Raw genomic sequence first — 27,731 nt, forward strand, 5'->3', positions numbered from 1 at the left:
TTAAAAATATAAGTCTGATCCCCATTGCAGGGTAATTTTGTAATATGATTCCTCGCCCGCGAATCCCTGTCCTTGATGGCCGTTTCCTTGTTGCCGTTAGCACAGGATATGTTACGCTCCAAGCACGCTATTTTCGGTACCCAACGTCCCACAACACGAGAATTGGTTTCGACATGGTGGAGCCGCGTGGCCCAAAACAAACATTACTCTCAGGATAAGAAATCGGGTCATTATCCAGACGAGTAAGGAGAGTGTTTTTTCCGTTTAGGTTTCCGTTTATCCTGTAGACGATCAAATTGACGTTGTTATGTCTCTTAACCTCCCTTCCACGGGTACAAAGGAGGCGTTGCGACTGGAACCCCGAAGGAACGGAACCGTGCGACTGGAGAAGCACAGTCCCCTGTCCTCCACCCCCATCGCTTCCGCCTCCGACTCGTCTCTTCTAGCCGAGCCGAACTGTCTGTAGGGTTTGATGGCGTCGGAAGATGTGGTGGGGAAGAGCACGGGAGAGTCGGCGGTGACGACGATAGTGAACCTCGCGGAGGAGGCGAAGCTTGCGAGGGAGGGCGTCAAGGCTCCCGGCCACGCGATCCTCAGCATCTGCAAGTCGCTTGTGGCCGGAGGCGTCGCGGGAGGAGTGTGAGCCCTTCGGATCTCTTTCTGTTTAGGCCCTTTCTTGACTTCTTGCAGTTATCCTCATTTATATCCATTTGCCTTTTGTTTGTCTTTTCTTGTTCTTTGCATCAGTTGGGGAATCTTGAGTTTTTATCGTACTTTTGCCTTCTGATTTGTTTCGTCATTTTCCCCTCATTGATCTTAGGTGATATCTTGCTTGGGTTTTTTTGGTCCTGACATACGTTTTCGTGCTTGCCATATGAGTTGGTTATTGGCATTTGCAAGGTCATATATATTTGCTTAATCTCTTATGGTGTTTAGATCAGCTGCGAGCGTGAAATTTGATCGACTCTCAATTCCAAGTTATGGTAAAGTTAGAATGCAGAGATTGTTGAAGGAGTGATCTCTCATCTTTACCAAAGTAAATACCGTAGTGATATTGAGTGACAAAATATTTTGCTGAGAGCGGTTGAGTAATAGTGAAATTTACATTGAAGTAATATAGGACAAATAATATCTAGATACTTTTATTCTTTAGGCTTCCAATATGATCATAATGGCTTATAAAGAGGTACACAACATATAGGTTGTTCACTTCGCCATGTTTTTATTTATTACCTTTTTCGCTTCTTTACTTCTAAAACATATTTCATATGCTGTCCTATAGAAGACAACTGCTCCTTTGAAACAAAACAACAGAGAATCACAATCCTTTGATGATGGACCACCACTTTGAGCAAGGGTTTCCTATCTAACTTGGGTCCTTAGCTTGCATCACTGTATTTGTTATGAAAAGTTTTCTATCTATATCATAAATTTGGTCCTTGCTTGCATCACTGTATCTGTTATCATTCTAATGACTATTAGTTTTAATGTAGTAGTTTTCTCTTTAATGGATTAATAAGGGTTCCTATCTATATCAGAAATTGGGTCCTTCGTTGCGTTACTATAATTTATCATTTTTTATGAATCTAATAGTTTTAAGGTAGTGGTTTTATATTTAATGGATTAACATGACATTTTAATTTCTATAAGATCCTGGCCTTCAATTGTAATACTTTTTCATTATATGAATGCCTTTGCAGATCTAGAACAGCTGTTGCTCCACTTGAGCGCCTAAAAATCCTGCTTCAGGTATATATTTTATTCAATTAGTATCTTTGTTGTTCCTTTAATTTTTATTGTGTGGTATATTGCTGTTTTTCTTGTTCTTTCTTGTGGGTGTTGAATTTTTTAGGATAATTTATACGCAGCACGATATCTTATTTTTACTTTGGCTTTTAGAATTAGGGTATATTGCTGTTTTTCTTGTTCTTTCTTGTAGGTGTTGAATTTTTTAGGATAATTTATATGCAACATGATATCTTATTTTTTACTTTGGATTTTAGAATTAAGGTGTTCTTTCCCACAATAGGGAGTGCTTATTGAAAATATATCTAACATGTCTGTCACATGATACTTGGGCAAAGCAGTTATGTTGACTGATTAATATCGAGTCATCTTTTGCAAGCTTTTCTGACAGGTACTGTTCAAGATCACCATGAGCCTTTTATGCATTCACTTTTCATTGATAAAAATACATTTATTTGATCCATCTTATTATTTATTTTGCTTGTTATTAATGGAACTAATTTTATGTTAACTATTTTTTTTTATGAAAAGATCATCTTCAATCAAGTGAACATGCAACTTGGAGTTTCTGTATACAATCTTGAATTGATATGATTCTGGAGTTAATTGTGTTAAGAGAATAGTAGCTCATCCCTCTTGCAATACATAATCATCTACTTCAGGCTTCTTGATTTCATTGTTTTTACTCACGGAATCAGGAGACTACTGTGAATCTTTTGCTGGAATTGCTTTTGCCAAGTGATCATCTACATTCAGTCAATGTCCAAAATACCATTTTTTGCTATCCATTATCGTATACCTAAATATAGCATATAGTTGCAGGCTAAGTGTTATAGTGCGATGAGGCCAAGAATATGGCTCATAATCATTTCTGAGTTAGCCTTTGATTGCAATTAGCTTTCGTTTTTTGTGTAATAATGTCATTTTTATGGGCCATCACTGCTGAAAATTGTTCCATTCACTTCTTGTATTTGCGAAGTATGTTTAAAAAGGAAGTGGGGTGACAATGACAGACACAGCACAGCTGGTTTGATCTTATGATGCCATTTTATGGTATATGGATAGTTGATGGGGTGACTTCTTTTTTATGTTTGATAAGTCTGCATCCATCATGCGATTCCTTGATAAGTGACACTGTAGCCTTCATACTGAATGCCATTCTAGGTAAACATTGTCTGAAAATCAATCTTAATATTTCAAGATCTATTGGTTTCTGGATCCTTTTGGGTAATTACACTTGAATTAAAACACTGCTGTTTTTATGTGATTGGATGCAAGAGAAGCCCCTTTCTTAATGTGTTTCTAGAATCAAAAATTTTATTTAATCTTTTTTTGATGGTTGTCAGCTACATAACTGTAAATGCAGGTATATATGTCTGTGTAATGTAACTTGTCCTTTCTGATTGTGATATATACACCAGTGTTTGTTCATCAACTGGGATGTGGAAATTTTGAACAGAGATGTGTCTTTGAAGAACTCCACTTTCTTGATTTCACACTTCTGATTATATGGATTTGATTGTAAATATAGGTTCAAAATCCTCATAGTATTCAGTATAATGGAACTATCCAAGGGCTCAAGTATATATGGAAAAGTGAGGGTTTTCGAGGACTGTTTAGAGGCAATGGTACTAACTGTGCTCGGATTGTCCCCAATTCAGCGGTCAAGTTCTTTAGCTATGAACAAGCATCAAGGTAAGTTCTTAGATTGCCCTTCTCAGTTTTACATTACCTTTACAAAAGAAATAGCATGTTGTTTGATTTATGATTTTTTTTTCTTTTTTCAGAAGGGAAGGTATATATCTAAATAGCATGTGATGTCTATGCTTCCATTTCCTCTATCAGCATGGGAAGCTAAAACCCTAATGAACTGGAATGTACTTAAGCTGCAGTTTAAATCTAAGTTTAAAGTTTTGATAAAATTATAGAATGTTGAATTAGGTGACTGGATTCAATTAGCAAAAACTGAAAAAAAAAAGTCTATGTTTTGAGCTCCATATATGACTTTTAGGCCAATATTATATCAGATATTCACAAGTGCAACATCTCCACACTAATCAACTTTTGAACATCACTCTATTTTAATTGGACTGAAGTTTTGATCATATAATAGATATCGTAAACAGTATATTGTTGTTATTCTATAATTTTTCAAACAGTTTGCATCTCCCTGACAAAATTTGCTGGGATAAGATCATATGGGGCATGCTATCTAACATGCTATCTCTTCTAATGTTGCAAATCAATGGATGCTATTTTGCGTCTAGCACAAATTTTCTGTTGTAGTTATTCTTCTCGTTGTAGACGTGAACACGTGAATCACAAGTAACAATGTAATAATTTGGAGGTTTGATGTTGTTAGTTTAGGGTTGATTTGATTGGTGATTGCAATGTCACTGGAGCAAAATTGGTGCTACTGTAAGTATGGGAGAGTGTAATTGGAAGAGATTGAGGGAATTAAGTGTGAAAGTAGAGAAGATTGGGCTTGTAACCCCCATTGTTCTCTCTTTACCTCTGGGTAAAATAGATATTGTGCATACCCATCATCTGAACATGTACAACATGACAGATATTTGTTCTCTTAATTATTTGGTGTAATTGATAATGCATGTTGTTGATCCAGTTAGATGCAAGTATGGGTTGACCTTTGATTATATAACTTCACAAGTGTCTTGAAGTTCATTACTTCATTAATTTGCATACACCATGTTGATTGATTTTCAAGTTAAACAAATTGGTTGCAATTGTTCCACTTGGTCAGGGACAAAAGAAAGTGTCATCTACCTGCAAAAGTCCTTTGGCTTCACTGGACAAAGAATTCTTTTTTCAGTGGTCTAGTTCTAAAGATTACATGATGCCGATGTGATTTCTTATCATGGCACACCAACATAGCATAACTGTATTTTTGGTCATGCGTCTTTCCATGAAGCAATCTATGATTATAGTCGTAGATATTTTTATGTTTTACTTCTGCTGCATAGCACAAGACAGAATACGGGCTCCCAAGTTAGTAGGCATCACTGTTTGATGTCTTTGTTTCAACACCTCTGTTATATTGGATCCAGCTAGTAGCTAATGATTACCCAATTGTTTTAGATATCATCCAAATACTAGTAGCTAATCGTCTACCTTATCCTGTCCAGGAATTGGAAAATCATGATGTTCTTATTTTGAATTTAACTAGTTGATAAGTCGACAAATTTCATCTTCAGGCGGGATTTAGATAGCATACTCATTAAAGACTGACAACATGGAAGAATTCCATAATATATTCTTTTTTGTAGGTGTTGACAAGATTACTAATTAGTAATATGACCCTATTTATTTAATGATATGCCTTTCTGCCAAAACTGATCAATTCTGCTTTCTTTTCTGGAACCAGAAGTTTAATGGTTTTCCTTCTTCATGGTATGATCACATTTTATTTTGTTTTCCGTATTTAGTTTTCATCCTATCATTGCTGATGCTAGGATTTGGAACTTGTCACAGTGGAATTTTGTGGCTTTACCGTCGGCAATCTGGCAATGGTATGTCGTACCGTTTTATACCATCTTTCTTTGGTTGAATGTGTTTATTTAATGTTATGTCACTCGATACATACCTTTTAGTATTCCTTTTTGCTCTTTTCTCTTATGTATTGTTGGCATGGACAACATGAATGTAATGCATTAAATTTCTTTATTGGTTCTATACCACGGCTTTGTTGTTGCTATTGTTGTTGTTATTTTCATACCAAAATTCTACTGTGACATTCTGCACATCTGACATTTCAGATGATATGTATAGGCAGTAGGTTATGATTTCTATTACCTAGATTCAATACCTAATCACTACCCAACACATATTATTATGATTCATTCTTGATAGCATCTCGCTGACATTTAGCATTTATAAGAAGTTAGACATTACAGAAGCTGACAACTAGTATACCTTTATTCATATGGTTCTTTAATCTTTATTCATGGGACAAAACTTTCATTTCTTTTTTGTAGCTAGCCTTAGTCCTACTTTTACACAAACCTCATTTGTCCAGTCTGTTATACTCACACCTAATTGTGAAATTGTAATATTTAATTTTTGTGTTAACTAAGCAGAAGATGCTCAACTCACTCCCGTATTACGTCTTGGGGCTGGAGCATGTGCTGGAATTATTGCTATGTCTGCTACTTATCCTATGGACATGGTCCGTGGAAGGATCACAGTTCAGGTGCTTTTCCTAGTTTTTGCATATCGCGTCTCTTCTGTTGTGATTAGTTCCTCTAGCCCCTGTCGGCATTCCATTAATCTCTTCCTTTTGTGCAGACTGAGAAGTCGCCTTACCAGTACAGGGGCATGTTTCATGCGTTGGGCACTGTCTACCGTGAAGAAGGCTTTCGTGCTTTGTACAAAGGCTGGCTACCATCTGTCATAGGAGTTGTGAGTATTCTCCAACTTCTAGAAGCATTATTCATCATATATGTCAGGCGTTGGGTAGCCTGATCTATATACAAAATAGCTCCTCCCCTCAAATCCGTCTGATTTATATTTTCATGTGTTTTCTTTTCTTGGATTATCACCACTATTTGAACCTCTTGCGTCATATTTATATAGAACCTCTCTTTTGCAAATTTGGGGATAATAAACCTCTTGTACAAATTTTTTGACATAAAAAAAGCTGAACTACTGTAAGTTTCTATGTTGTAGGATTGTAATGGAAATCATCTTTTATTAAAAACAATAAAGGGTATATGTAATTTTCGTTCCCTTTGCCCACTTTGCTAAAAATATAAGTGCATTTATCTGACAGACATTTCATTCTGTTTGCAGATTCCTTATGTGGGCCTTAATTTTGCCGTTTATGAATCTTTGAAAGATTGGTTAATTAAATCTAACCCATATGGTCTCGTTGAAGATTCAGAGTTGAGTGTAGTCACAAGACTTGCATGTGGTGCTGTTGCTGGAACTATTGGCCAGACAGTTGCCTACCCTCTTGATGTCATTCGCAGGAGGATGCAGATGGTGGGGTGGAATAATGCTGCCTCAGTTGTGGCAGGTGAAGGTAGAAGTAAGGGTTCCTTGGAGTATACTGGAATGATTGATGCATTCAGGAAAACAGTGCATCATGAAGGCTTTGGGGCATTATACAAGGGTCTCGTTCCCAATTCAGTAAAGGTTAGTATGCCATTGATGTTTCATTCATCAGCACTGTAAGTGACCAGTTACTGGTGAAATCATCTGTTGAGGAATTAAAAACAGTATAGGTAGTAATCAAGTATCTTTGTTATACTGAATCTTGTTCTGCTTTTCTGTTGCAGGTGGTTCCATCCATTGCAATCGCATTTGTGACTTACGAGGTTGTAAAGGACATTCTTGGAGTAGAGATGAGAATATCTGATTGAAGCCAGAATAAATGGTGGAGCTGCTATAGTTTTGTGGGCACTTTGGCTGCTGCTTATCATAGTTTCATTCGGAGCTCAAGATAGGAAAGCTGTTCCCTCGCAATTCCTGTGTTGGTATCCAACTAGTACTTGGAGAACCGCTGGACTCTCTTGTGTTCCACCGCGTATCAAAATAAATTAAATGGTCTACAAGGGGCATGGAAGGAACATGTAGCTCTCTCAAGAAACATGTTTTGAATTGTTATGCTGTGCTGGTTGATGTTGTGCCAGGTTTCTGCTTTTGTTTTTCTTTTAGATGCTTAATTTTGTGATGGTTGGGCTATCTAGCTATTTAAAACATGGAATTCACTGGCTGTTTCTTTAGTAATTTTAGTAATAACATAAGCTAGTTTGCTCGGTCCTTTGGTATCTATCTGTCATGATAGGGGAGAGTTGAAAAGCTTACTTACTAATTGTTTGCCAAGTTTGAGGATATTCTTAAAGGCGAATGTGTCTTATCTTTATACTCAGTATAAAGACAAGATCGGTAATTTGGATCATTGATGATTGCGTTGTGGTTTGTTGATATTAAACTTGTTTTTGTTGAGACGTTCCACTGGTTATATTTTACTTATATTCATTTAATTTAATATTTTTTAATATAAATTTTATTTTAAAAAACAAATTTATGTCCCATTTAATTTCAGGTTTGAGATCGCTTGTGCATCAGCTTGAAACTTTTCTGGAATAATGAATCAATCAAACTGGTAATGTCATTAGGAACCAAAAGCGTTAATGACAGACAGCAGGCAATGGATTATGCACGAATCGATTATGAAGGACCAATTAAACAGGTGGCTGTATTCCACACTGTTGGATCGATTGCTCTTCATCATCTACTCTGTACACAGCGACAATGGCATTTGGCTACAACGTTGAGCACAATACAATCTCGTGCGTTGTTAGATTTGTGCAGGTGGATGTAACACAAGCTGCTTAGAGTAATCCCCCCACATACAATCTCTTGCTACAACTTACTTGTGTTGTTGGGTCTCTGTGAAAGATAGTTGTTGGTCGTAATATGATTGAGGGGAGGGGGACGGGGTGTTTTAAGATCTATGTCAGCTCTGAATCCGAGGCATGCCCCGACGGCCTTCGTCTTCTTGGGCTCATCATAACTGGCTGGAGCTGCAGCTGCAGCCGGCTCTCAGAGTTGCTTCTAAAGTTGCGCCCTGCCGGTGATACGTGTGGGGGTATCATGGTTCTTGATTTCTGCAGCTTCCCTGCGGAAGAGAACAATTGACCTAGAGGAGTCACATCATTGCTTCATAATAGCAACAAAGCTGCTGTATCATCCTCAATTTGAGGGCATGTATAATCTCGTAAAATAAATAGCATTCTGTAGGAGCAAAAGATCGCTGTAGGTTGTTACCTAAAGGATTATTGGTCTTTCCACTACTAGCCTTCTTTGTTGGGGTCCTGTTATTAGATTCAGATACCATGGGATACAGTGACCTCACAGAAGCCACAGAGGCAGAGACCGCGTCGTCCGGCACTGTTATACTAAATGCATTCTCATCGCCGCAAACTGAAGCCCCTTCGCTCCCTGAATCCGAGCACTTGTCCTTCACATTGGCACTCGTCCTCTCCCTCTCCACCACTCTGTAAGCGTACATCTGAAAGGGGATTTCTGAGACCCGAGGAACGTCCTTCCTCCCCCAGTTTGTGAATCTCTTGCACAAACTCATGTCCAGTTCAAAGTAATCCACCGGTGGCATCGGCGCATCGGGCTGGCCGTGGTCAGGGTTCATCACCATGAACCGCTTCATGTACCGAAGCGCTCTGCAGATGGAATTGAAGCCCGGTCGCTGTGATGGATCGCCGTGCCAACATCTCTTTGCCAGGTTGATCAGATACTTGGGGTACTGACCCGGGAACGAAGGCCTCTCGCCTCCTCTTATGCTCTTGCTCATCTTGTCCCCCTGGAGATGGTTGTCTTCGAAGGGGAGTTTGCCTGTCAACAGCTCGAAGCAGATCATCCCGAAGCTGTACACGTCTGCCTTCTCCGTGCACTTGGCACTGCTCCCCTCCTGCTCCAATAGCACCTCCGGGGCGTACCAGATGCATGATTGTGTGGCAGCTGCTTGGGTTGCTGTGGGCTTGGAGTACTTCACCGGTGACAGCCCAAATCCAGTAACTTTGGCGTGCAGATGTCCGTCCGGTGAAGCACTCCTCGTCTTGACCAGTATGTTTGAAGGGTTCAGATCTCCGTGGTATATGTTCTTGGAGTGGAGATACTCCATTCCTCTTGCAATCTGAAGCATGGTGTCCACTGCCACCACCAAGGGGAAGGGGACCTTTCTTCTCGTGGAGCAGATCTCCTTGATGTAGCTCGAGAGATCCTTGCTCATCAGGTCCATCACCAGCATGCACTCTTTCTTCTCTTCGTCCACAAACGAGTACATGTAATGCACCACGTTGGTGTGCGAAAGAGATGACAGGAGGGAGATCTCAGGCATCAGTGGCTCCATCTCACCGATGACATGCTTCACCGCGAAGCTCTCGCCCATCCACTGCACTTCCTTGTAGTTGTTTCCCGACCCGAATCGTCTTCTGACTTGGTAGTCGCTGGATCCGACGAGAACCGAGCAGGGGAAGAGCTTCCCTTTGGGACACAGGAGGAGATCGGCGAGCCGGTTCTCTTGCTTCGACAGGGGCTTCGATCCTTGGCTCCTCTTCTCCGCAATCATTTCCGAGAGAACCCATCGATCTTCCCCCGACGATGTGTCCATTCTGCTGGACAAGCCTTGGGAAGCCAAGTACAAGCTTCCCAGCTTGTGCTGGAAGAGCTTCGGCTCCATCCACTCCTTCTCGTACTTCTTCGAGAACACGAGCTTCTTCCGGTAAATGTCTTCCGGGTCGGTTCCGGTGATCTCTCCCACGTTCTCGATCGCCTCCATCACGACCGGAATGCACCACAGCAAGTCGTGAAGGTGGAAGTCGACGCAGTCGGTGTTCTGACCGAGGGCTATGGCCTTCCCCCACCAATCCCGGGGCTCCAAGCACTGCCTCAGGTACTGCTCCCCCTCCCGGAACACCCGGTGCAGCTCCCTGAGCGGTTGCTCCAGGGCCTTCCACTTGATGAGCTTTTCCTCGAACCTCAGATGGTTTCTCATCTCCACCGCCACGCCCTCAAAGGCGAGGTCGAATGCGTCCACCAGCAAGCGACACTGGCGTTTGTTGACTCGGATCTCGTCCCGGAACACCATCATCGCCTTGATGCTTCCCAGGACTTCACCGATCTGCCGGAATTGCTCCATGACCATGCAAATGCAAGAAGGTGGCAACTGGAATCTCTCGTTCGCTGATCATATAACACAATGAAGGTCGATCATCAACGATCAATGACATGACCACATACATAAGTCAAAATCTTGATGCGATTTCGACGGGGTTTTCGATTCACACATTCCTTCTTAATAGGAGGCTCGGTCAAATCGATTTGCCCTCTTATTGGGGCCTTCATTGATGGCCCAATAGGCCATTAAATGGGCCACCAGAAGGCCTATTAGCCAGATCAATTATTCTTGGGACGTTTCTGACGTGGCAGGAGAGCCGGTTCACAAGGTTGGACCGGTTCTGTGGGGCCTAACAACGGCGTTGCGGGTTCCTCGCTTTTTGCGCCCCGTTGTTTCGCTTCGTCCGCGACAGTGGTCGCTATAAGAGGCGAGAGGATCCGCTGGCGAAGATGTCTCTCCCCGAAACGAGCACGGAAGCAGCCGAGGAGGAAGCGACCCGAGGCCCATTGCGCTCCCCCATCTCTCTCATCCTCTCTGCTCCGCCCAGAGAAGGACGAGAGAGAGAGATCCCGGGGTTGTGCGTCGCTTCCTGGTCTGGTTTTCTTGAAGTGGAGGGAGATCCCGGAGGAGATGGCGGCGATCCCTAGGGCTTCGTTCGGTCTGGTGGCCGTCATGCTTCTCGCCTTGGCGATCGTCCTTCCGGCCGTCCAGGCCCAGGCTCCCGCCCCCGCCCCCACCAGCGACGGTGATTTGACCTTCCTCTTGCCTTGATCTTTTCCCCTCATTTTGTGATCGATATTTCAGAAGTCAAGGATCTCATCTTTCTCCGGTCACCTTCTTTCTGGATTTCCCCTTTTCTTCATAATTTTTTAGCTTTTAATTGTTAAGATCCTTTTTTTTATCAGTGAATCGGTGATAAAATGCAATAAATCCTCAAAACACCCTTTTTTTCCCCCAAACAATTGATTAGATGCTGCAAATATTATCACTCATCTCCTGCTACAGAGTGCATTGTTGTTTTGTAGGAGCAAAAGTACCAATCATCTTCAGGCTTTAATCTCCATTGGACCCCGGCTTGATCTTGTTGTAGAAGATGTTCTATTGTGTGTAGGATTTGACACGCTAGTGTGTTCTTGATTGGGCAGGGACATCAATCGACCAAGGGATTGCTTATCTGCTGATGCTGGTGGCCCTGGTCCTGACCTACCTCATCCACCCCTTGGATGCCTCCTCCCCCTACAAGCTCTTCTAAGCCTTCTGGGACCAGCATTTATGTTTGTGAGGGAGTTTGTGTTCCCTGTACTTAGGGTGTATGTGGATGATCATGGTGTGGAATTTGGATTCTTTCAATGCAATCATCTTGCCGATCTATCCCAAATGTTCTTGTTGCTGTTGTTTGAGTTGTAATCTGGATGGTATCACAATGGGAGTAACTTGTAGTTGCAAGCTTACTAGAATTGCAGGGTATTAGCCTTCGGGTAGCAGCATTACCCGAAGGCTAATACCCTGCAATTTCGACCATTGCTAAACGACTTCATTCACGAGTTTGTTGCATCTTCCACACGACTACGACACTCCATGTGCGGGTGGTTTATGGTGACATCTCAAGTCGACACATTGTAGTACCCTCATATCATGTGTTTAACATCCTACACATTTCAATATCAACACACATCATATGCATCTGTGAAATGAACAACATTCTTTCACCACAAGTAAATTTTTACAAGAGAGAATTTGTGCCAATTAATTTCCTCAGCAAATGAAGAAGCAGAGTATTGTTCTACGGAACAACAATATAATCGTTTACTTAAAATATGACAAAGAACAAAGGCAAGAGATAGTACCTCATAGTTATGAATCCTTTGCATGCCAATGCTTGACAAATAATCAATTGCTGCTCCCAAACAAACAGCTTCTCCAATAGCTGGAGTTCCAGCCTCAAATCTGCCTAAGCAGCCATCATGACAACATCAATGGCAAGCATGACTATGTGCAGTATATTATATTCAATGACGCTGTACAAACAATGAGAAGCAGCTTCACCAACTCCATAGTTGAAATGCGATGAACAACCCCAAAAATCCAAGTTTTGCATTTGAATCCCTCTACCTAGGATTCAGTTTGTGGTATATTTGGTCGATTGCTATTCAGTCAATCACCTTAAACATCATTAAATTGAGAACATGATTAGCAAACAGAGGCAACATCATGGTCTTGACACAGCAATGATACAAATTCAAATGATTATACATCAGCAAGCTTCTTTTTCTCCCAAGAAGCATCAATTCATAAAAAAGATATCTAGATTTACCGTTTCAGTTGTCTTGTGTGTATTACAACAAGCACTCCCGTTTTGACTTTCATTGCTTCAGTTGTGTGCGTGTGTATTTTCTTATCATGTATGCAAAATGGTGTGTTGGCACACCCTTGTCAACCCTTCAGCATAAGAAACTAATACCATGTTGACATACAGCCCAGAAGTCCCTGAAACTCAAAACCATGATCTAAATCTTCATGACTATCCGTATTTACATGATGTTAAAGAATTCAACAATATGAATTTGAAAAATTACGAATTTGCTTCTATATTACACTGAGAATGCACATTTTACTCAAAAGTGCTTAAGATTAGAGTGATATAGCAGTAAAAGCAGATCTCAAACTGCCAAGAACTTGATGAGGTAAAACCTAAGAAATATATATTTGATATAACTGTGCTACAGCAGTGAATTAATCTCCTACAAACCAAAAATGTTATCCTCATACAGCAAAGGCAATGACTTCCTATTTCTGCAGAATTATGAGCAAGTTTCTCCTTTAAAAGTCTTTTATCAGACATTGTCTCAACTGATAAGTAAAAGATCGAAATGTCAAAACAAGATAGTTGTCACTAGCAGTTGTCAAGTTCCAAGGAAGCCAAACTGACCTGGATGGTGGCTCAGCATAGGTTGAATAATCTTGAAACACATCAGAAATCATTTCACCACCACCTGCCCATAACTATATAAGGTTTAACCAACGATTGCAGAACCACCCCAGGGTATCTATCACTATGAATATTAAGATATTATGTAACTTTACCTAAAAATGGAGGCATTAAGGACAAGAGCTTGATTTTACCATACAAGAAACCAACGCCTGTAGGCCCACACATCTGAGAGACAAATAATATGTAAATCTTTAAATAGTCCTTTCAGAATTAGTGATAGAAGATACATTAACAAATCAACAAAAGATAACAAAAATGACCTTGTGTGATGAGGCAACCAGGAAATCAACATCAAGTTTCTGCACATCCACTACCATGTGAGGAGCACTTTGACAAGCATCCACAAGAACCTTTGCCCCAACATTACGTGACCAGACCATAATCTCATCTATAGGCAGAACAGAACCTGAAAACATATGGGATACTGTAATATGGAAATTTAATGTTTATCTCATATAACAATCCCAATTATATCATTCCTTCAAATGAAACATTACTGCAATAGAATAATAAACATACTAAAGTGAGTTGCAGTATTTACACCTACCCTCAACTATGCAAGCATACTTACAATGGCACAACAAAAATAAGCAGACTGAAGTGTCACTATTTTTCGACCAAGTTCTCAGATAAAACATATCCAAGGAGTTCAGGAACATGAACATCAAATTTTGGCTGGCAGACAAATTATAGTGGCCAGAATGAGAACCTCAAGAGCATGTGATACATGATGATGACATCGAGAAGAACATGCACAATTCATACATAGGAAGCTTTCTAGCTTTTTTAAGTATTCTATCACTGAAAATTTAGTCGTGCACAGCAAGTTGTGTGTCATAAGCATTCCAATATCTTTCTTGCATGACACAATTCCATGTTGTGCTGATCAGTGTGCCCACTGTCATGGACCCTGATGTTGCATCATCACTAGCAATCCTGACACTAGAACTCACTTTATAGCTTATGCTTTAGGTAATTCTGACTAATTCTATTCTTTATTAGTCTGATACAGATTTCATAGACACTTTATCTTTTCTAGAGCATCAGATTAAATGATAATTAAAAAGTAAGTGGATAATGCTAATGTCTCTAGATGGTTTTGATGCCAAAAAATCTTTGCAACTCCAAAATTGAAGAAATTTTCTGCTTTCTTCAAATGACAGCACAAGGAAAATCACAGAATAGCTTTTCAGTTTTTTTTTTCTCAACTAGATTTCTACTATTTATGTATTTCAATGCTCCATGCAAAGCCATTTATCCCAAACTCATACACAAATAAGTCGAAAAAAATAAACAAAGGTAGTAGCAAAAGAAGGATCTAACTTGCACAGGACCTACCTAGTACATTGGAGATATGATGTGCAACGACAAGCTTTGTATTCTCTGAAAGGAGTCCCTTGAACTGGTCGAGATCAGGAACCTCTTCTTTTGTCAACCCAACATACTTCAGATCTGCACCAGTCTTTTTCGCAACAATTTGCCAGGGAACAATCGCACTATGATGTTCAGCAACTGTAAGAACTATTTATTGAAAATCGAAGAAGAATAAGCAAAATGGGTAAAATGTAACAGAAGAGGAAGATTAAAGTTAGAGAAATAGGGAGTCTACCATAGATAACTAAACAAAACAAACAAAAATGCAGGAAAAGTGTCTAGATATGCCTTTGAGGTGAACGTGAAACTAGATCTACTTTTGCAACATAACAAAAATGATTTTACAATAACATTTGAGACAAATGAGCTATAAAGTTACAATGAATCAGTATTTGAAGTATTGGGAAAGCACCTGAATATAAGTATATTCATACCAAGAACCACTGCATAACATTTTAGTTTGAGAAAAAAATTCATAAAGTGATAAGCAACGAGTTAGACAACGAGTTAGACAATGCACCATGTCCCCAGGCATCAAGTTTGATAAGCCACACATTTTATTTTGAGAAAAAGATCATCGAATGATAAGCAACAAATCAGACTACACACCTCATCACCAGGCCTCGAAATTGATAAGCCCCACGAATAGGCTACTAGATTGATAGTTTCTGTAGCATTACAGGTAAATACTATCTCTTTACAATCCATTGCATCGACAAAATTGGCAAGTTTGGTTCTTGCTTCCTCATACGCATCTGTTGCCTTTGCACTGATCTCAGCAGCAAAGATAAAAAAACAACTTAAATGAAAAACTCAGAAAAGCACCATACTTCTTTCAGAAAGCATGTATAGATGTCATTGAATGCACCAAAAAAACAAGTACATTATAGTTAAAATCTATCTCATAACATATCTAAATTTTTTAATGCTTATCTAGTTAAGAATCGCTAAAAAGATCTTGCCATGCCAATGGATTAAAAAGAAAGGAACCTGACCATATAATATCATCTTTTCCTATCAATGGAACTTCTGTAAGCCAACCTCAACATTCATCTAAGCATTTAAGAAAACATTTTGTTTTGTCATATTATCATAATACAAGCTTAATGATGTAGTTGTAGCATAATATAAGCTTAGGGATGTATTTCAATTTTTCTGTAACTGACATTAAATTTGATGAACAGGAAGTCCTGGCATATTCAAGAAAAAGGATAACTTGGTTTAGAAACAAGCAAGAGAAAATAACGATGTGTTAACATTCTAGCTGCCACAATAGTACTAACACTTGTCCGAGCAAGAGGCAAATCAAGAACCAAATATCTCCTACTAGGAGTAGACGCTTGATAAAGCAACTGTACCGGACCCTTATTAAGCTTCTATAGCCAAGATGGTACAATGTAGAATAGTTTTACCATGCAAATACAATGATTACTTCCCAACATCCCAAAATTCGAGGGGTTCTGTTAATCTCTGTTTCAACTTGTCATGCAGAAGGTGGTAGTAGTACCTTAGATAGTGGACACCACGATGAACGTTTGAATTATATGATTCGTAGTATTCGTTTAAGAACAGCCGAAGGCTTCTGAGATGTCGCAGCATTGTCCAAGTAAACCAAGTTGAATTCATTGACCACCTAAAGTAAATCAAACGAGTATTCACCTCAACTCTTACAAGCCGTGGAACCGACAACAACTAAACTAACACCAAAAAGAACACAAAATACGAAACACAACGACACAGGAGAGCAACGGGTGAAACGGATACCTGATGGAGGATGGGTAAATCGGGTCGGGTGATCTCCCCGAGCGAGGGGGGGGGGGGGGGGTTCGCGTGCATCGGATGGGAGAGCGATCGGGGCAGAGGCGGAGGCGGCGGCAGCGACGGAGTAGGAGGAGTAATTAGGGCCAAGAGTGGAATACATGATGGGTGAGACGGCGACGAGAAGCGATCGGGGTTTGGAGGTCCGAGAGAATGGGGAGAGGAGACGCGAAGAGGACGCAGAAGGGAAGCGGCAAAGCAAGGCTGCCATGAAGCACTGCCCGCCCTTTGGTTACGATAGCTTGGGAGCAGAGTTTGTTCGGTGGTCGGTAGTCGATGCGTTGCGAGGGGTTTAGGGGTCGATGCGCTACACGTGTAGCCATCGTGTTGAACCGTGACTGGTGGGCTGAGAGAGGGGCCAGTTGGGCTATGCTCCATCTGTGAGTGGGCAATTGAAGCATGATTGGAACCAGAATGGCGTCGAAGTCGCTTAATTATGGCCCAATCATGGATCATGCATTGCTTGGAGTAGATTTAATTATGACACACTTGGTGACAGAGGCCAGACAGGGTCCAGATGTAACAGTGCTACTAATCTACTGGAAGTTTGGCGATGAAGACCTGGAGTCAGCAACGTTGACCAATTTGATTCCAACAGGGAAGATTGGGTGTCCCAACAATAGACAACGGAGAATTAATGGTTTGGTGAACAGGTGGAACAGTCAAAAGGAACGAGGCGTCCAGAACTTGCGGAGCACGCGGAGATGACGACGTGGTCTTAACGATCTTAAAGATCACCATGCACCATACGTACTGTGCGATGTCGGCAGAGGCACGTGGGTGACGACAACGAACTACTGTTAAGATGTCGGCAGAGGCGCGTGAGTGACGCCCTTCCCTGGTCGTCACTCGTACGACCCGAGTCTTAGGTCATCACCCCGTCGTCTTCATCGCAAGTCCCTTCGCCACACCTATGTGCGTCACTCCCTCTTTTATGGATACTTGGACCAGCAGCAAATCGTCCTTTGGAATTGAAGGAAGAGTTGAATACTATTACAACCCCTCCAGACGCTCCTTTTCTCCAGATGCATATCTGCTCATGAGGGTATGAAAACTTGACTGCCTTGCGTAGCTAATTGTGACCAATAATCAAATTGGCCACAGTTCTTGATAGTGTATTTGAGCAATTTTATTGAATTAAGGTATTATATATTGGAGGTATTAGTTTCCTTACACCTAGAATCGAAAGCGATGGTCAGTCCATGAAGGTTAGGGTTGGTGTCAAAGTCAGATCAAATAAGTTTGACCATTGAATGATGTTTATCTAAATGATAAAAGGACCATGACCAATGACCGATGAACTATTATATAGGGGATAAATTTTCTGAAACAATCTCAAGTTTCCATTATTATCATGGGTCTCCACCCATCGTTGTCACTTTTATCCCACGGCGTTGTGGGCCATCGTGACTCATTATCATCTTTTCAAAATCATACCTAACATTTCGTTATACTAACCTTTGCTTTGTCTCGTTATGATGATGGCTCTCATAGTGATAACTCTTAACACCTTTGTTAGGAGGAGTCAAAGGAGAAAGGTTTCAGGGATCATCATCAACAGGTTTATCGTCGTAGCGGTGATTCTCGATAACTTTATGATCATGGGTCCTTTTGATATCTCAAACATTTTATAATTGTTAAGAAAATTCACAAGCGAAATCCTTGTGACAAGAAAAAACAGTCACGAGAGAATGATAGGATGAAGACGATAGCCGACGGTACCCACACGAAAGAGAATATGATAATAATCAATTATACAAAACTAATATTTCTTTTTTTTTAAATAAAGAATGATATATGAGAATAAAGCAAACAAGATGTTAAAAAAAAAAACTTGAGATTTTTTTTTGAGGAATTTTCCGATGTAACTTTTTTTTTTTAAGAAATAAAAGCTTACTTATGGAGAACTCATGCAATTGATAGACTAGTGAGGAGCTGTAGAAAGAAGAGATCAACAAAGGTGAGCTAGTCTATCAAGCCTTTAACACTTTGTGAGTCCATGTTGCCCTTTATCTCCTCTTGCCGACTTGTCTGCCATGCGAGGTCCTACACGGACAAGGGACAACGTGACGTTGCTCTCTCCCTGTGGTACATACCAGTGTATGTTGACTCAGACCGAAGATACCGATGAGAAGCGTCACGTCAACTGCAGTTCCCGAATCCATGGGAAGAATGCTACCCCAGATGTTGTAACTCCAGCAAGGGAAGCAGGGGATACGGACACGCCGGGGACTTGGTCCTCATTCCGCGTCGACCCTACACAGAGCTTGAACCGGTCACACAGTGTGAGCAGATCACCAACAGTCTCACACTTTCATCAGCTTGTAGGTGTTCGTTCGCGTCAAGAATTCATATGATGAAGATGACACGAGTTAACATACTTAAGCTTGGTTATATAGGGAGAGGGGGAAACGAGGCTCTCTCGCAAACCACACCTCAAGGACATCCAAGTGCGATGGTTAAGATGGCGAAGAAGATCGAAGGAGGGCCGCCGACTTGTCATCACCATCACATGGCGATCCAAGAAATCAATCGAGCGCATGAACTGATGAGCCAACTACATGCTGTTCTTCTGCAGTTGTTTCCTGCACAGGTTGGAGGAGACATCCTCAAGGAGATACTAACGCTCACATCCTCAGCGCTCTCAGGGCTCCAATCCATCAGGTGTGAATCATCTGGTGGCTCCGACGACGATCGACGATGTGCCAGCGATAAGAGGAAGAGCTTGCAGAGAAGCGATAGGCCTGGTGATCATAAGAGAAGGTAATTTAATTGTACTAGTGATAGTAAATCTAGGAGAAGCAATGGAATATCATGTGATCGAACTTGTTGCAGGAGGAAGCCGGAAACTTGGTCCATCGTTACGTCTGTCCCCTATGATGATGGGTATCAGTGGAGGAAGTATGGGCAGAAAATGATCAACAATGCTAAATATCCAAGGTAATTCAAGCAAAACCCATCAAACCCAAAAACAAAACCAGGTTGGATCGTTCTTAGTTTCTGATAGAGGACGATACCATGCACACAGGAGCTACTATAGGTGCACTTACAGGGAGGGCCAAGGATGCCTTGCGAAGAAGACAGTACAACAGGAGGATAGTCGTGCCGATCCGCCCAGCTTCAAGGTCGAGTATAGCATACAGCACACCTGCAAAACCATCGATGCCGTCGTCCCTTTCGTGATGGATTCCACTCCAAAGGAAGCTTTGATTCATACCGGCGGTTTTAGCTCAGAGCAGCACTTGTCTCTCTCATCGGACACCGGCGGAAACCTGATCCAGGACGAGAGCCTGTGGATCTACGATCAAATGCAAGAATGTCCACCGCTCGTGCCTGAACTGCTCGGCAAAATGGACATGGCGTCGAGCATATTGTCTCCCACGGGACCTTGGGACTGGGACATGCTCATGGGAGACGACGATGGATGGTAGAATGTCCAACGAGGCCGACTAACTTGAGATATCTGCAGAAGGCTCCTCCAATTGAGCTGTAGTGAACATGTTTGAAGATTGCTTCTTTTTGTAGTTTTGACTGGCCAATAAACAGTGTTGGTTGCAGCTTATACTAGTAGATTAATAAGATGAGAAAGCAGTTGTTTGTTTGCATACCATATACTTTTCTTCCTTCTATCAATATGTTCTCTGAGAAAGGCTTCCATGCATAGCATACGGTGCATTCGATGTGAACGATATGGCGATTTCTCAGTTAGCAACTCATTCCACAACCTTCTCCTCCTACGTCAGCTGCGCCTTGTCGCAAAAGCTGCTCCTCGCTCATCCCAAAAGCTGTCGAGAGCTCGGGCCCCTTCATCCTCCTTAGAACTGAGCTTGCACCGGCAAGGAACTGTGGATGGTTCCTCTTCGATGATGTTGTGAAGCCGAAGAACTCCATCGGCCACCCTGTGGGACGCGATCTGGCAGACGGGGTATGACCGTGCGATCCAGAACATGTCGCCCTCCGACACCTCTGCGTTCATGGCCGTCGTAGCGTTGGGGAAGAGACGACTTGGATCGTTCCGGTGCCACGCAGTATGATGCCGTACTCTGTGGCCATTGGGTTGAAGTGTGGTGCCATCATCGATCCCTGATGATCATAGTTCGCCATGGAATGATTGATCATGACCTATTAATTCCTAAGTCAAGCACTGAAGCCGGATTTGTTCTCCACCGACGAAAACGACTGCCAAAGTGGCGTAGACTTTTAGTTCTGCAGCATAGAAGAGAATGTTGCGTCATGTTACAGATATTATCAAGAAAAATAAATTATGATAAAATTATTTTCTTAATATTTTAATGATATATTATCATAATTTTAAATTATAAAAATTATGATAATATATTATCATGATTTTATGAAATAATGAGGAACATGATCTCAACATGATCTTCTCCGTTATAAAATGATTTAGATAAATATTTTATATTTATTAATAATTAAAAAATATATATAATTATCATATTTTGTAATATATTTTTGTTCGTATAAATTCATATCTACTATCAATAAAAATTCAAGTTAGTCATTTTTTTTATGGTATTAGAGCTTTATTCTCTAACAAGTCTCTTTTTCTTATAAGCTGCTTAAGATTTTTTCTTCTTCACTTTTCGACATGATTGATAATGCCTCATCAATTATATTCTCTTTTGGTTAATTATAATCTTATAAGTTATATAAATGATATTATCATTTATAAACAATTAGAGTGAATAGTTTTAAAACTATTACTCCTAAACATACTTTATAGGATGACACCATCAATTGTTCAATTTTTTTAACCTCCATCAAACTGATTAATTCTAGAAATTTTTATCATACCACGTGTGACTTGAATAATATCTCTTTCCTTGGATTATGATGGTTCAAATAATATCATGATATGTAATGATAAATATCTCAAAATAATTTATACTGGTTTAATAAATCTTTCTTCTTCCTCAAAATTCTTTTTACTTTCTTATTCCTGATATAAAGAACATAATATATATCTCTATATTATGTTTTTCTAATAATGATTCTATTAAATTCTTATTCTTTTCATTTATTGTAAAGAATCTTAATGCAGGGCACATCTCATAGAGCCATTGAATAGAGATAGAGTTTATGATTTATCAAATGTTGCACCATTTTTATTTAAATTCATCTTTGTCCACTATAAGATTTTATTTCAAGAATAACATAATCGCTTAAGGCATTCTTTTTTTAATGTTTAAATCATTTTATTTATTCTTATAATTTACTTTTTTATCATCAGCATTATCTTGTCATTCCTTTTTATGTAATTCATACAAATATAATAAAATACACAAGCTTTCATTTTCTACTCATTCACCTTTTGAACTTATATATTCTAATATTTTAGATAATTCAAAATATAATCTTATGACGGATTTAAATATTATTTTTATTGATTATTTTATAAAATATATATGGTTATTTTTCATGAAATAAAAATTAAAGTACTCATAGTTTTTTCTAAGTTTAAACTTATTATTGAATAATTCTTTCAATAATTCATTATTTATTGTCCTTTAATAATGATGATGAATTTCAAAAGCTTTATAAGTTTTTATGAAACTAATGGAATCTATCATTCTCTCACCCCTCCTTGTCATCATTATATTATCCAAATTAATTTCACACTTTTTACTCAAGCTTCCTTACCTCTTTAATTTTAGTCTTATGTATTTGTCATATTAATTTATCTTATTAATCATATTTTCAGTTTAGTCCTCAACATAATTTCACCATTTGAAAAACTATTTGGATCCACTATTAACTATAGGAAATTACATGTTTTAGGAATATATATATTATCTATAGTTAAAACCTTACATCTATAACAAACTAGAAACTCAATCAAAATTATATATATTTTTATATTTCATTAATCAAAATACCTTTTAATGTTTTGATCCATCAACCAAAAAAATTTTATTTCTCGCCATGTTAATTTTGTGAAATTTAATTTTTCTTATAAATCGCTTGACCCTTTTTTACTTGGAATAACTTTCAATAGTTTTATTGATTAGTTCTCCCAAATTCAAATATTTTATCCACTTGGAACCCACTAGGTCCTTCCTCAATGGTGCATGATGAATAATAAGTTATCTCGTTTTTCCGGTCACTTCATGAGAGTATGATGCATCAAGAAAATTCACAATAAGATTTGATTTCATTATCCACTATTTCAAATTCTTCTTTGTCCAACACCTCCCAGATATGTCATTGACCCTATAACAATTTATTCAATGATTATTAGATCTAAAAATTAAGTCTTTAAATCAAATAAATGTTTCTTTCTTTTCATAAAATAATCTCAAAATTTTATTTTTAAATCTTCTACTATCAAACAAGCCTTAAAATTTTTTGAATAAAGAGCAACAATATTTGAAGGATATAATGCATTATTATGGAATGGTACATGAGACTTAGTCACATCTCATCCAAGTTAAAACCTTATAGGGTCAAATGAATTTTTCATATCAAATGAAATCTTAATAGGTTCATTACTAAATATAAAGCAAGATTTGTTGCAAAAGGATTTCATCAATGTGTAAGCTTTGAGTACCCGGACACCTTTAACCTAATTATAAAGTCAATAATAATTTATATTATTTTATATCTTGTCTTATTTAATAATTCGAGACTTTGATTGTTGGACATAAATAATACATTTATTTATGGTCATATTTCTGAGAATGTATTTAGGTAATATCTATATTTTATTGATTATAATCTTCCTCGATCTGTCTTTAAGTAAGCTCCTAGTACCTAGTATTATGAATTTTGAATATATCTAGTCTCAATTAAAATTTATAATTTTTAATCTAATAATTTATTATTTATTTATTCCCATGAAGGTATAATCATGTTTTTAATTAATTTATATGGATGACCTAATTATTAATGCTAATAAATTAGTAATAATTAATCAATTTATTTAGAAACAAATTTTTTATCAAAGATCTTGAGTACCTTAGCCACTTTTTTAGTGTTCAAGTCATCCATATGATAAACGATCTATTTTTTTTCTCAACATGAGTATATTTATAACTTTCTTGATCATACCAAAACACTTAAAGTTAATATTATTATTATACCTTGGAAGTGTTACTTTTATCTTATTTGGTAGTGCTAATCTTAGTAATGTCATTGAAATGCCATTGAATATCATCGAGTTATTAGTAGTTTCCAGTATTTGATATTCACTCATCTGAATATTACATATATAGTGAACAAATTATCTCAATTTATGCACAAGCCTACTTTCAACCATTGGATAACTATTAAATATCTTCTCTATTATTTAAAGGATACTACCAATCATGACTTATTTTTTTAAAAGGACTCTATTATGTTGCTTCATACATTTTCGAATATCGATTGGATAGGTAATAAAAATAATAATATATCTACTAGTGCCTATGTCATATTTCTTGGTCACAATCCAATATCTTGACATTCCAAAAAATAATACTATGTTGTAAGATCTTCTATAGAGGTTGAATATCAAGCAGTTGCTTCTACAATTACTGAACTTTGTTGGATTAAATCATTGCAGCATTGACTATTTATTACATTATCTAATCTTTTATTTATATATTATGATAATATCTAGATAATATATTTATATACTAATCTTGTATTTCACTCTTGAATGAAGCATATAATTATCGATTTTCATCTTGTTCATAACAAAGTTCAAAATAATGGGTTATATGTATCTCATGTCTCATCTTCTAATCAACTTGTAAATGCTTTTATCAAATATTTGTCTCTCTTGCAATTCCTTCTACTTCGATCCAAGATTAGTATCTTCAATGGGAGATCCAAGATTAGTATCTTCAATGGGAGCACTATCTTATAGAGACATATTAGGAACGATATCATTTGAGAAAAATAAATTATGATAGATTATCATGATCATTTCAATATTTTGATAATATGTTATTATAATTTTATCAAATAATGAGAATCATAATGCAAATATGATCTCCTTCGTTAAATAATTTATGTACATATTTTATATTATATTATTGATTAAATATATATAATTATATTTTATAATATTATATAAATTTATATTCACTATAAATAAAATTAAACTAGTTATTTCTATTATAGACTATGTGCGACCTCTAGACCTTTGTATTGACAACGATATAGAAGGCTAATATGAGGGGGGTTACGTTGATGCCTCTCTCTTGAGCTTCCTACGTACCAATTCGTCTTTGCGAATCTATATAATCTCCATCTAACTAACCTTTGTGTGGCAACGAGAGATTGCTAGCATAGTTTTCTTATATGTCAAGGTTGGCTAACTCCACTTGTCAGAGATTCCGTAGAGAACTTCTTGATTGTGTAATGACTGTTTCATTATTCGTTCATTTCTCATTCTAATAATTGATCTATTGGCAAGCCTTCTTTTCAATTATAAAGATTTAATAAATATTTTTTAAATTTATATTATAATCTATATACATTATGACTTTGAAGGTGTTATTAGTAAAAAATTTCAGTGTTAATTAGGCTCGAATCCCGTCTTAATTATTTATTCTTTAGAAAATACTTTCAATGATAAAACTATCCATCAACTCTTTTTTATTTTAATTAAGTTACAAATTTACAACCCAAAAAGAAAAAATAAATACCAAATACATCATAAATCGTGTAATTTACATGAAGAATTTCGAATCAGGAGTCCATGTCAGCAAAGCCAAGGCAGCTTCAGCTCGCTAGGATGTCCGTCGCAGCATCATCTGCCCGATCGGATCGGTTTACCGCCTCAGCCCCGTCACCGGTGCCATCGCCGAGCAACGATCGCCGGCAAGTCGGGCAGGAAGAGTGCGACGCGAGCCACTTGTCGATGCACCCCACGTGAAAGGCATGGCGGCACTCGGGGAGCACGCGGACCGTGTCGCCGTCGGCGAAATCACCCAGACATATCGGGCAGTCGGTGGCCGGGATGTCGGCTCCCGAGCCGTACACTGCCACAGGGAGGCGGCGGAGCGCCCGCTTCTTCAGCCTGGCCTGCTCGGCAGCCTCGACCGCCAGCCGACGCCCGCACCGAAGCGTGCACCGCATGATGGAGTTCAGCCCGAGCGCGAATACTAGAGCGCAGAGGAGTGCCGCGAGGATGATGACCATGCTGGTGTCGGAACCACCATGACCGCCGCCGTGGTCGTCGACGACGGGCGGCCTGGTTCTGTTGGCTGCCGGTGACGTATCAGGGAATGCGCCGAGAAGCCGGGGCATGGAGACCGTACGGCGTTTGGTCCGTGCAGCAAATGGTGACAGTGAAGCGAATGGAGCAAATGATGCCACCAGAGGAGAGTTCAGTCACTTTTGTTCTCTCTTTTGAGGTCTCTCTCTGAGCACTCTTCCAATAGCTTTTTGGGCAAGTTATGTTGCAAGGAACCCAATGAGGATGGGGACATTTAGATTGAGTTACTAGATTTAGTCTCACTGACACTTGGACTGAGTTACAAGAGATTGCTATATGCTTAACTTAAGTTTGAGATAGATTGATGACCAAATGCTTAAGTTGAAATTAAGCATTTTGGGTCAATGGATATACTCAATAAAATTAATTAATCAGTTATTTAGGACTGAAAGACTTCAGATGATAATCCAAACCAGAGGATAAACTATGGATATACTACTGTTAACAAAGTTAAATGATCAATTACCTAAAATTATTAGGCAAACAGTTTGGATTCTCTCTTCTGATACCTGCAGCACATATTCTGCAGGCTTTCAATTCAGAACAAACATCTGTCATTGCACCCACAAGGAATCAGTGCACACTAACTTTTCAATCTCATTTTTGGCTGCAGAAGCTTCTTAAAGCCAATGCATCAACACTAGATTTCTTTGCCTCAGAGAAGAGTAAAGCATCCCAGCAGACAATTAAAATAAGTTCCTTTGCCTGATAGAGGACTAAAGCATACCAGTTAGGTCTCTGCTGTGTCATTTTCTATGACTGCATGATTGGGGAGTGTCTGATGTTTCTGATGAGTAATAGATACTTTTTCTTCTGCTCTTTCTGTGCCTTTGGCATGTCTATTTCTAACATATTAAGATCCTATCAATTCTGTCCACTTGTCACTGAGAGCATCATGGCATGTGAAAGCAAATAGGTGTTTGAGATCTTGTTCCTGCTTAAGGATCTTATTATGGTCCATAGGCATGAAAGGAACAACATGAATCACCACCTCAGTTGGTTCTAATATTCTAGTGAACAATAGTAAAGGTTGATGACACATCACTTTGTATTTTCCAGCAATGGTTCTAATATTATATATGTTTTTAGATTTATCAAATTGATGAATAAATTATTCTATTGGATGGACTTGTGACAATATGGTAAAAAAAATGATTATTAAAGGACAGTAAGATTAGAAGACATATCAGAAATCACTATTGGACTGAATATTATATACACTATAACTTAATTAATAATGGAACAGCTAAGATATGGCAATTCAAGGACTTATAATGTTGGTGGATTCAACTACCATTAGAACTGAAAGCTGACCAAATCTTTGCCAAAATATTCCATGGCAGTTGGCAACTCCTCCTCTTCCTTTTCTTTTGTTATGAGAAAGGCAATTAGGATTTATCATCTTGCAACCTTGAGATACAACTTTGTGAGACTCTGAAATAGAATTCACTGTTGGCAATTTTATTTAAAGAACACAAGAATGAGAAGGTAGCAATCAAGAAACTCACTAGACATCATACTTGTCAAGACATGTTATATGTTGTTGTGCCATGGCTTCAACAAACTGTAGGAAATTTGACATGAGGTCTGCTAATAATGCAGAAGGATAAGTTCAACTCCCAACAGGAATTTGGGAATTTGCCTTTTATATGATAAAGAAAGAAAGGAAAAGGCCAACCTCCTGAGATATAAGAGTACAAATTGAGAGAACTGTCCCTGCCTTGGAACCTTTCAGAGGAAGATGTGATTGTTGTTGTTCTTTCCTATTCATTGAAGTCAATAGTTCTTTCATGTAATTTCAGTCATATTAATTTTTTCCTGATGTGTTTTTATTTTAGCTATAATGGTTGTATTTTTATTTTATTTTCTCTTAGATGAATTTATGAAAAAAAATCTCTTTTAGGTGTTTTTCAAAAAGTCCG

General features: G+C 38.7%; 5 protein-coding genes and 1 pseudogene across 5 annotated transcripts; 3 read left to right on the forward strand and 3 right to left on the reverse strand.

Annotated features, from left to right (window-relative positions):
- Positions 1-328: 328 nt before the first annotated feature.
- On the forward strand, positions 329-7,524 carry LOC135588247 (mitochondrial adenine nucleotide transporter ADNT1-like). Its single transcript, XM_065080296.1, has 8 exons — positions 329-639; positions 1,701-1,749; positions 3,278-3,441; positions 5,236-5,273; positions 5,841-5,953; positions 6,049-6,162; positions 6,553-6,897; positions 7,041-7,524. Exons 1-8 carry the CDS (start codon positions 473-475, stop codon positions 7,122-7,124), a joined length of 1,074 nt encoding a protein of 357 aa, XP_064936368.1. The 5' UTR covers positions 329-472; the 3' UTR covers positions 7,125-7,524.
- Positions 7,525-7,855: 331 nt separating this feature from the next.
- Positions 7,856-10,598, reverse strand: LOC135588248 (uncharacterized). The gene is made up of 2 exons (XM_065080297.1): positions 8,536-10,598; positions 7,856-8,386 (listed from the first exon to the last, which is right to left on the reverse strand). Exons 1-2 carry the CDS (start codon positions 10,427-10,429, stop codon positions 8,220-8,222), a joined length of 2,061 nt encoding a protein of 686 aa, XP_064936369.1. The 5' UTR covers positions 10,430-10,598; the 3' UTR covers positions 7,856-8,219.
- Positions 10,599-10,843: 245 nt separating this feature from the next.
- LOC103996306 (arabinogalactan protein 16) lies at positions 10,844-11,780 on the forward strand. Its single transcript, XM_009417200.3, has 2 exons — positions 10,844-11,147; positions 11,548-11,780. The coding sequence occupies exons 1-2, from the start codon at positions 11,033-11,035 to the stop codon at positions 11,652-11,654; spliced, it is 222 nt and encodes a 73-aa protein (XP_009415475.1). The 5' UTR covers positions 10,844-11,032; the 3' UTR covers positions 11,655-11,780.
- Positions 11,781-12,087: 307 nt separating this feature from the next.
- LOC103996520 (cysteine desulfurase 1, chloroplastic-like) lies at positions 12,088-16,840 on the reverse strand (annotated as a pseudogene).
- A 2,074-nt stretch (positions 16,841-18,914) lies between these two features.
- LOC135589176 (probable WRKY transcription factor 62) lies at positions 18,915-20,193 on the forward strand. Its single transcript, XM_065081468.1, has 3 exons — positions 18,915-19,349; positions 19,422-19,526; positions 19,615-20,193. The coding sequence occupies exons 1-3, from the start codon at positions 18,940-18,942 to the stop codon at positions 20,015-20,017; spliced, it is 918 nt and encodes a 305-aa protein (XP_064937540.1). The 5' UTR covers positions 18,915-18,939; the 3' UTR covers positions 20,018-20,193.
- Positions 20,194-25,223: 5,030 nt separating this feature from the next.
- LOC135588250 (RING-H2 finger protein ATL74-like) lies at positions 25,224-26,020 on the reverse strand. The gene has a single exon (XM_065080298.1). It carries the CDS (start codon positions 25,839-25,841, stop codon positions 25,314-25,316), a length of 528 nt encoding a protein of 175 aa, XP_064936370.1. The 5' UTR covers positions 25,842-26,020; the 3' UTR covers positions 25,224-25,313.
- Positions 26,021-27,731: the final 1,711 nt, after the last annotated feature.

The sequence above is a fragment of the Musa acuminata genome, chromosome BXJ1-8, assembly GCF_036884655.1.
Source record: "Musa acuminata AAA Group cultivar baxijiao chromosome BXJ1-8, Cavendish_Baxijiao_AAA, whole genome shotgun sequence".
Classification (NCBI taxonomy): Eukaryota; Viridiplantae; Streptophyta; class Magnoliopsida; order Zingiberales; family Musaceae; genus Musa; species Musa acuminata.

Excerpts from the sequence above, each read along its gene's own strand:
- LOC135588247 (XM_065080296.1), top strand. The coding sequence starts at position 473 with ATGGCGTCGGAAGATGTGGTGGGGAAGAGCACGGGAGAGTCGGCGGTG. Across the intron at positions 640-1,700 it reads GGAGGCGTCGCGGGAGGAGT|ATCTAGAACAGCTGTTGCTC; the intron begins GTGAGCCCTTCG and ends ATGCCTTTGCAG. Across the intron at positions 6,163-6,552 it reads TACCATCTGTCATAGGAGTT|ATTCCTTATGTGGGCCTTAA; the intron begins GTGAGTATTCTC and ends TTCTGTTTGCAG.
- LOC103996306 (XM_009417200.3), top strand. The coding sequence starts at position 11,033 with ATGGCGGCGATCCCTAGGGCTTCGTTCGGTCTGGTGGCCGTCATGCTT. Across the intron at positions 11,148-11,547 it reads CCCCGCCCCCACCAGCGACG|GGACATCAATCGACCAAGGG; the intron begins GTGATTTGACCT and ends TTGATTGGGCAG.
- LOC135589176 (XM_065081468.1), top strand. The coding sequence starts at position 18,940 with ATGATGAAGATGACACGAGTTAACATACTTAAGCTTGGTTATATAGGG. Across the intron at positions 19,350-19,421 it reads CCTGGTGATCATAAGAGAAG|GAGGAAGCCGGAAACTTGGT; the intron begins GTAATTTAATTG and ends AACTTGTTGCAG. Across the intron at positions 19,527-19,614 it reads AACAATGCTAAATATCCAAG|GAGCTACTATAGGTGCACTT; the intron begins GTAATTCAAGCA and ends CCATGCACACAG.
- LOC135588250 (XM_065080298.1), bottom strand. The coding sequence starts at position 25,841 with ATGCCCCGGCTTCTCGGCGCATTCCCTGATACGTCACCGGCAGCCAAC.
- LOC135588248 (XM_065080297.1), bottom strand. The coding sequence starts at position 10,429 with ATGGTCATGGAGCAATTCCGGCAGATCGGTGAAGTCCTGGGAAGCATC. Across the intron at positions 8,387-8,535 it reads AAAGACCAATAATCCTTTAG|GGAAGCTGCAGAAATCAAGA; the intron begins GTAACAACCTAC and ends TCTCTTCCGCAG.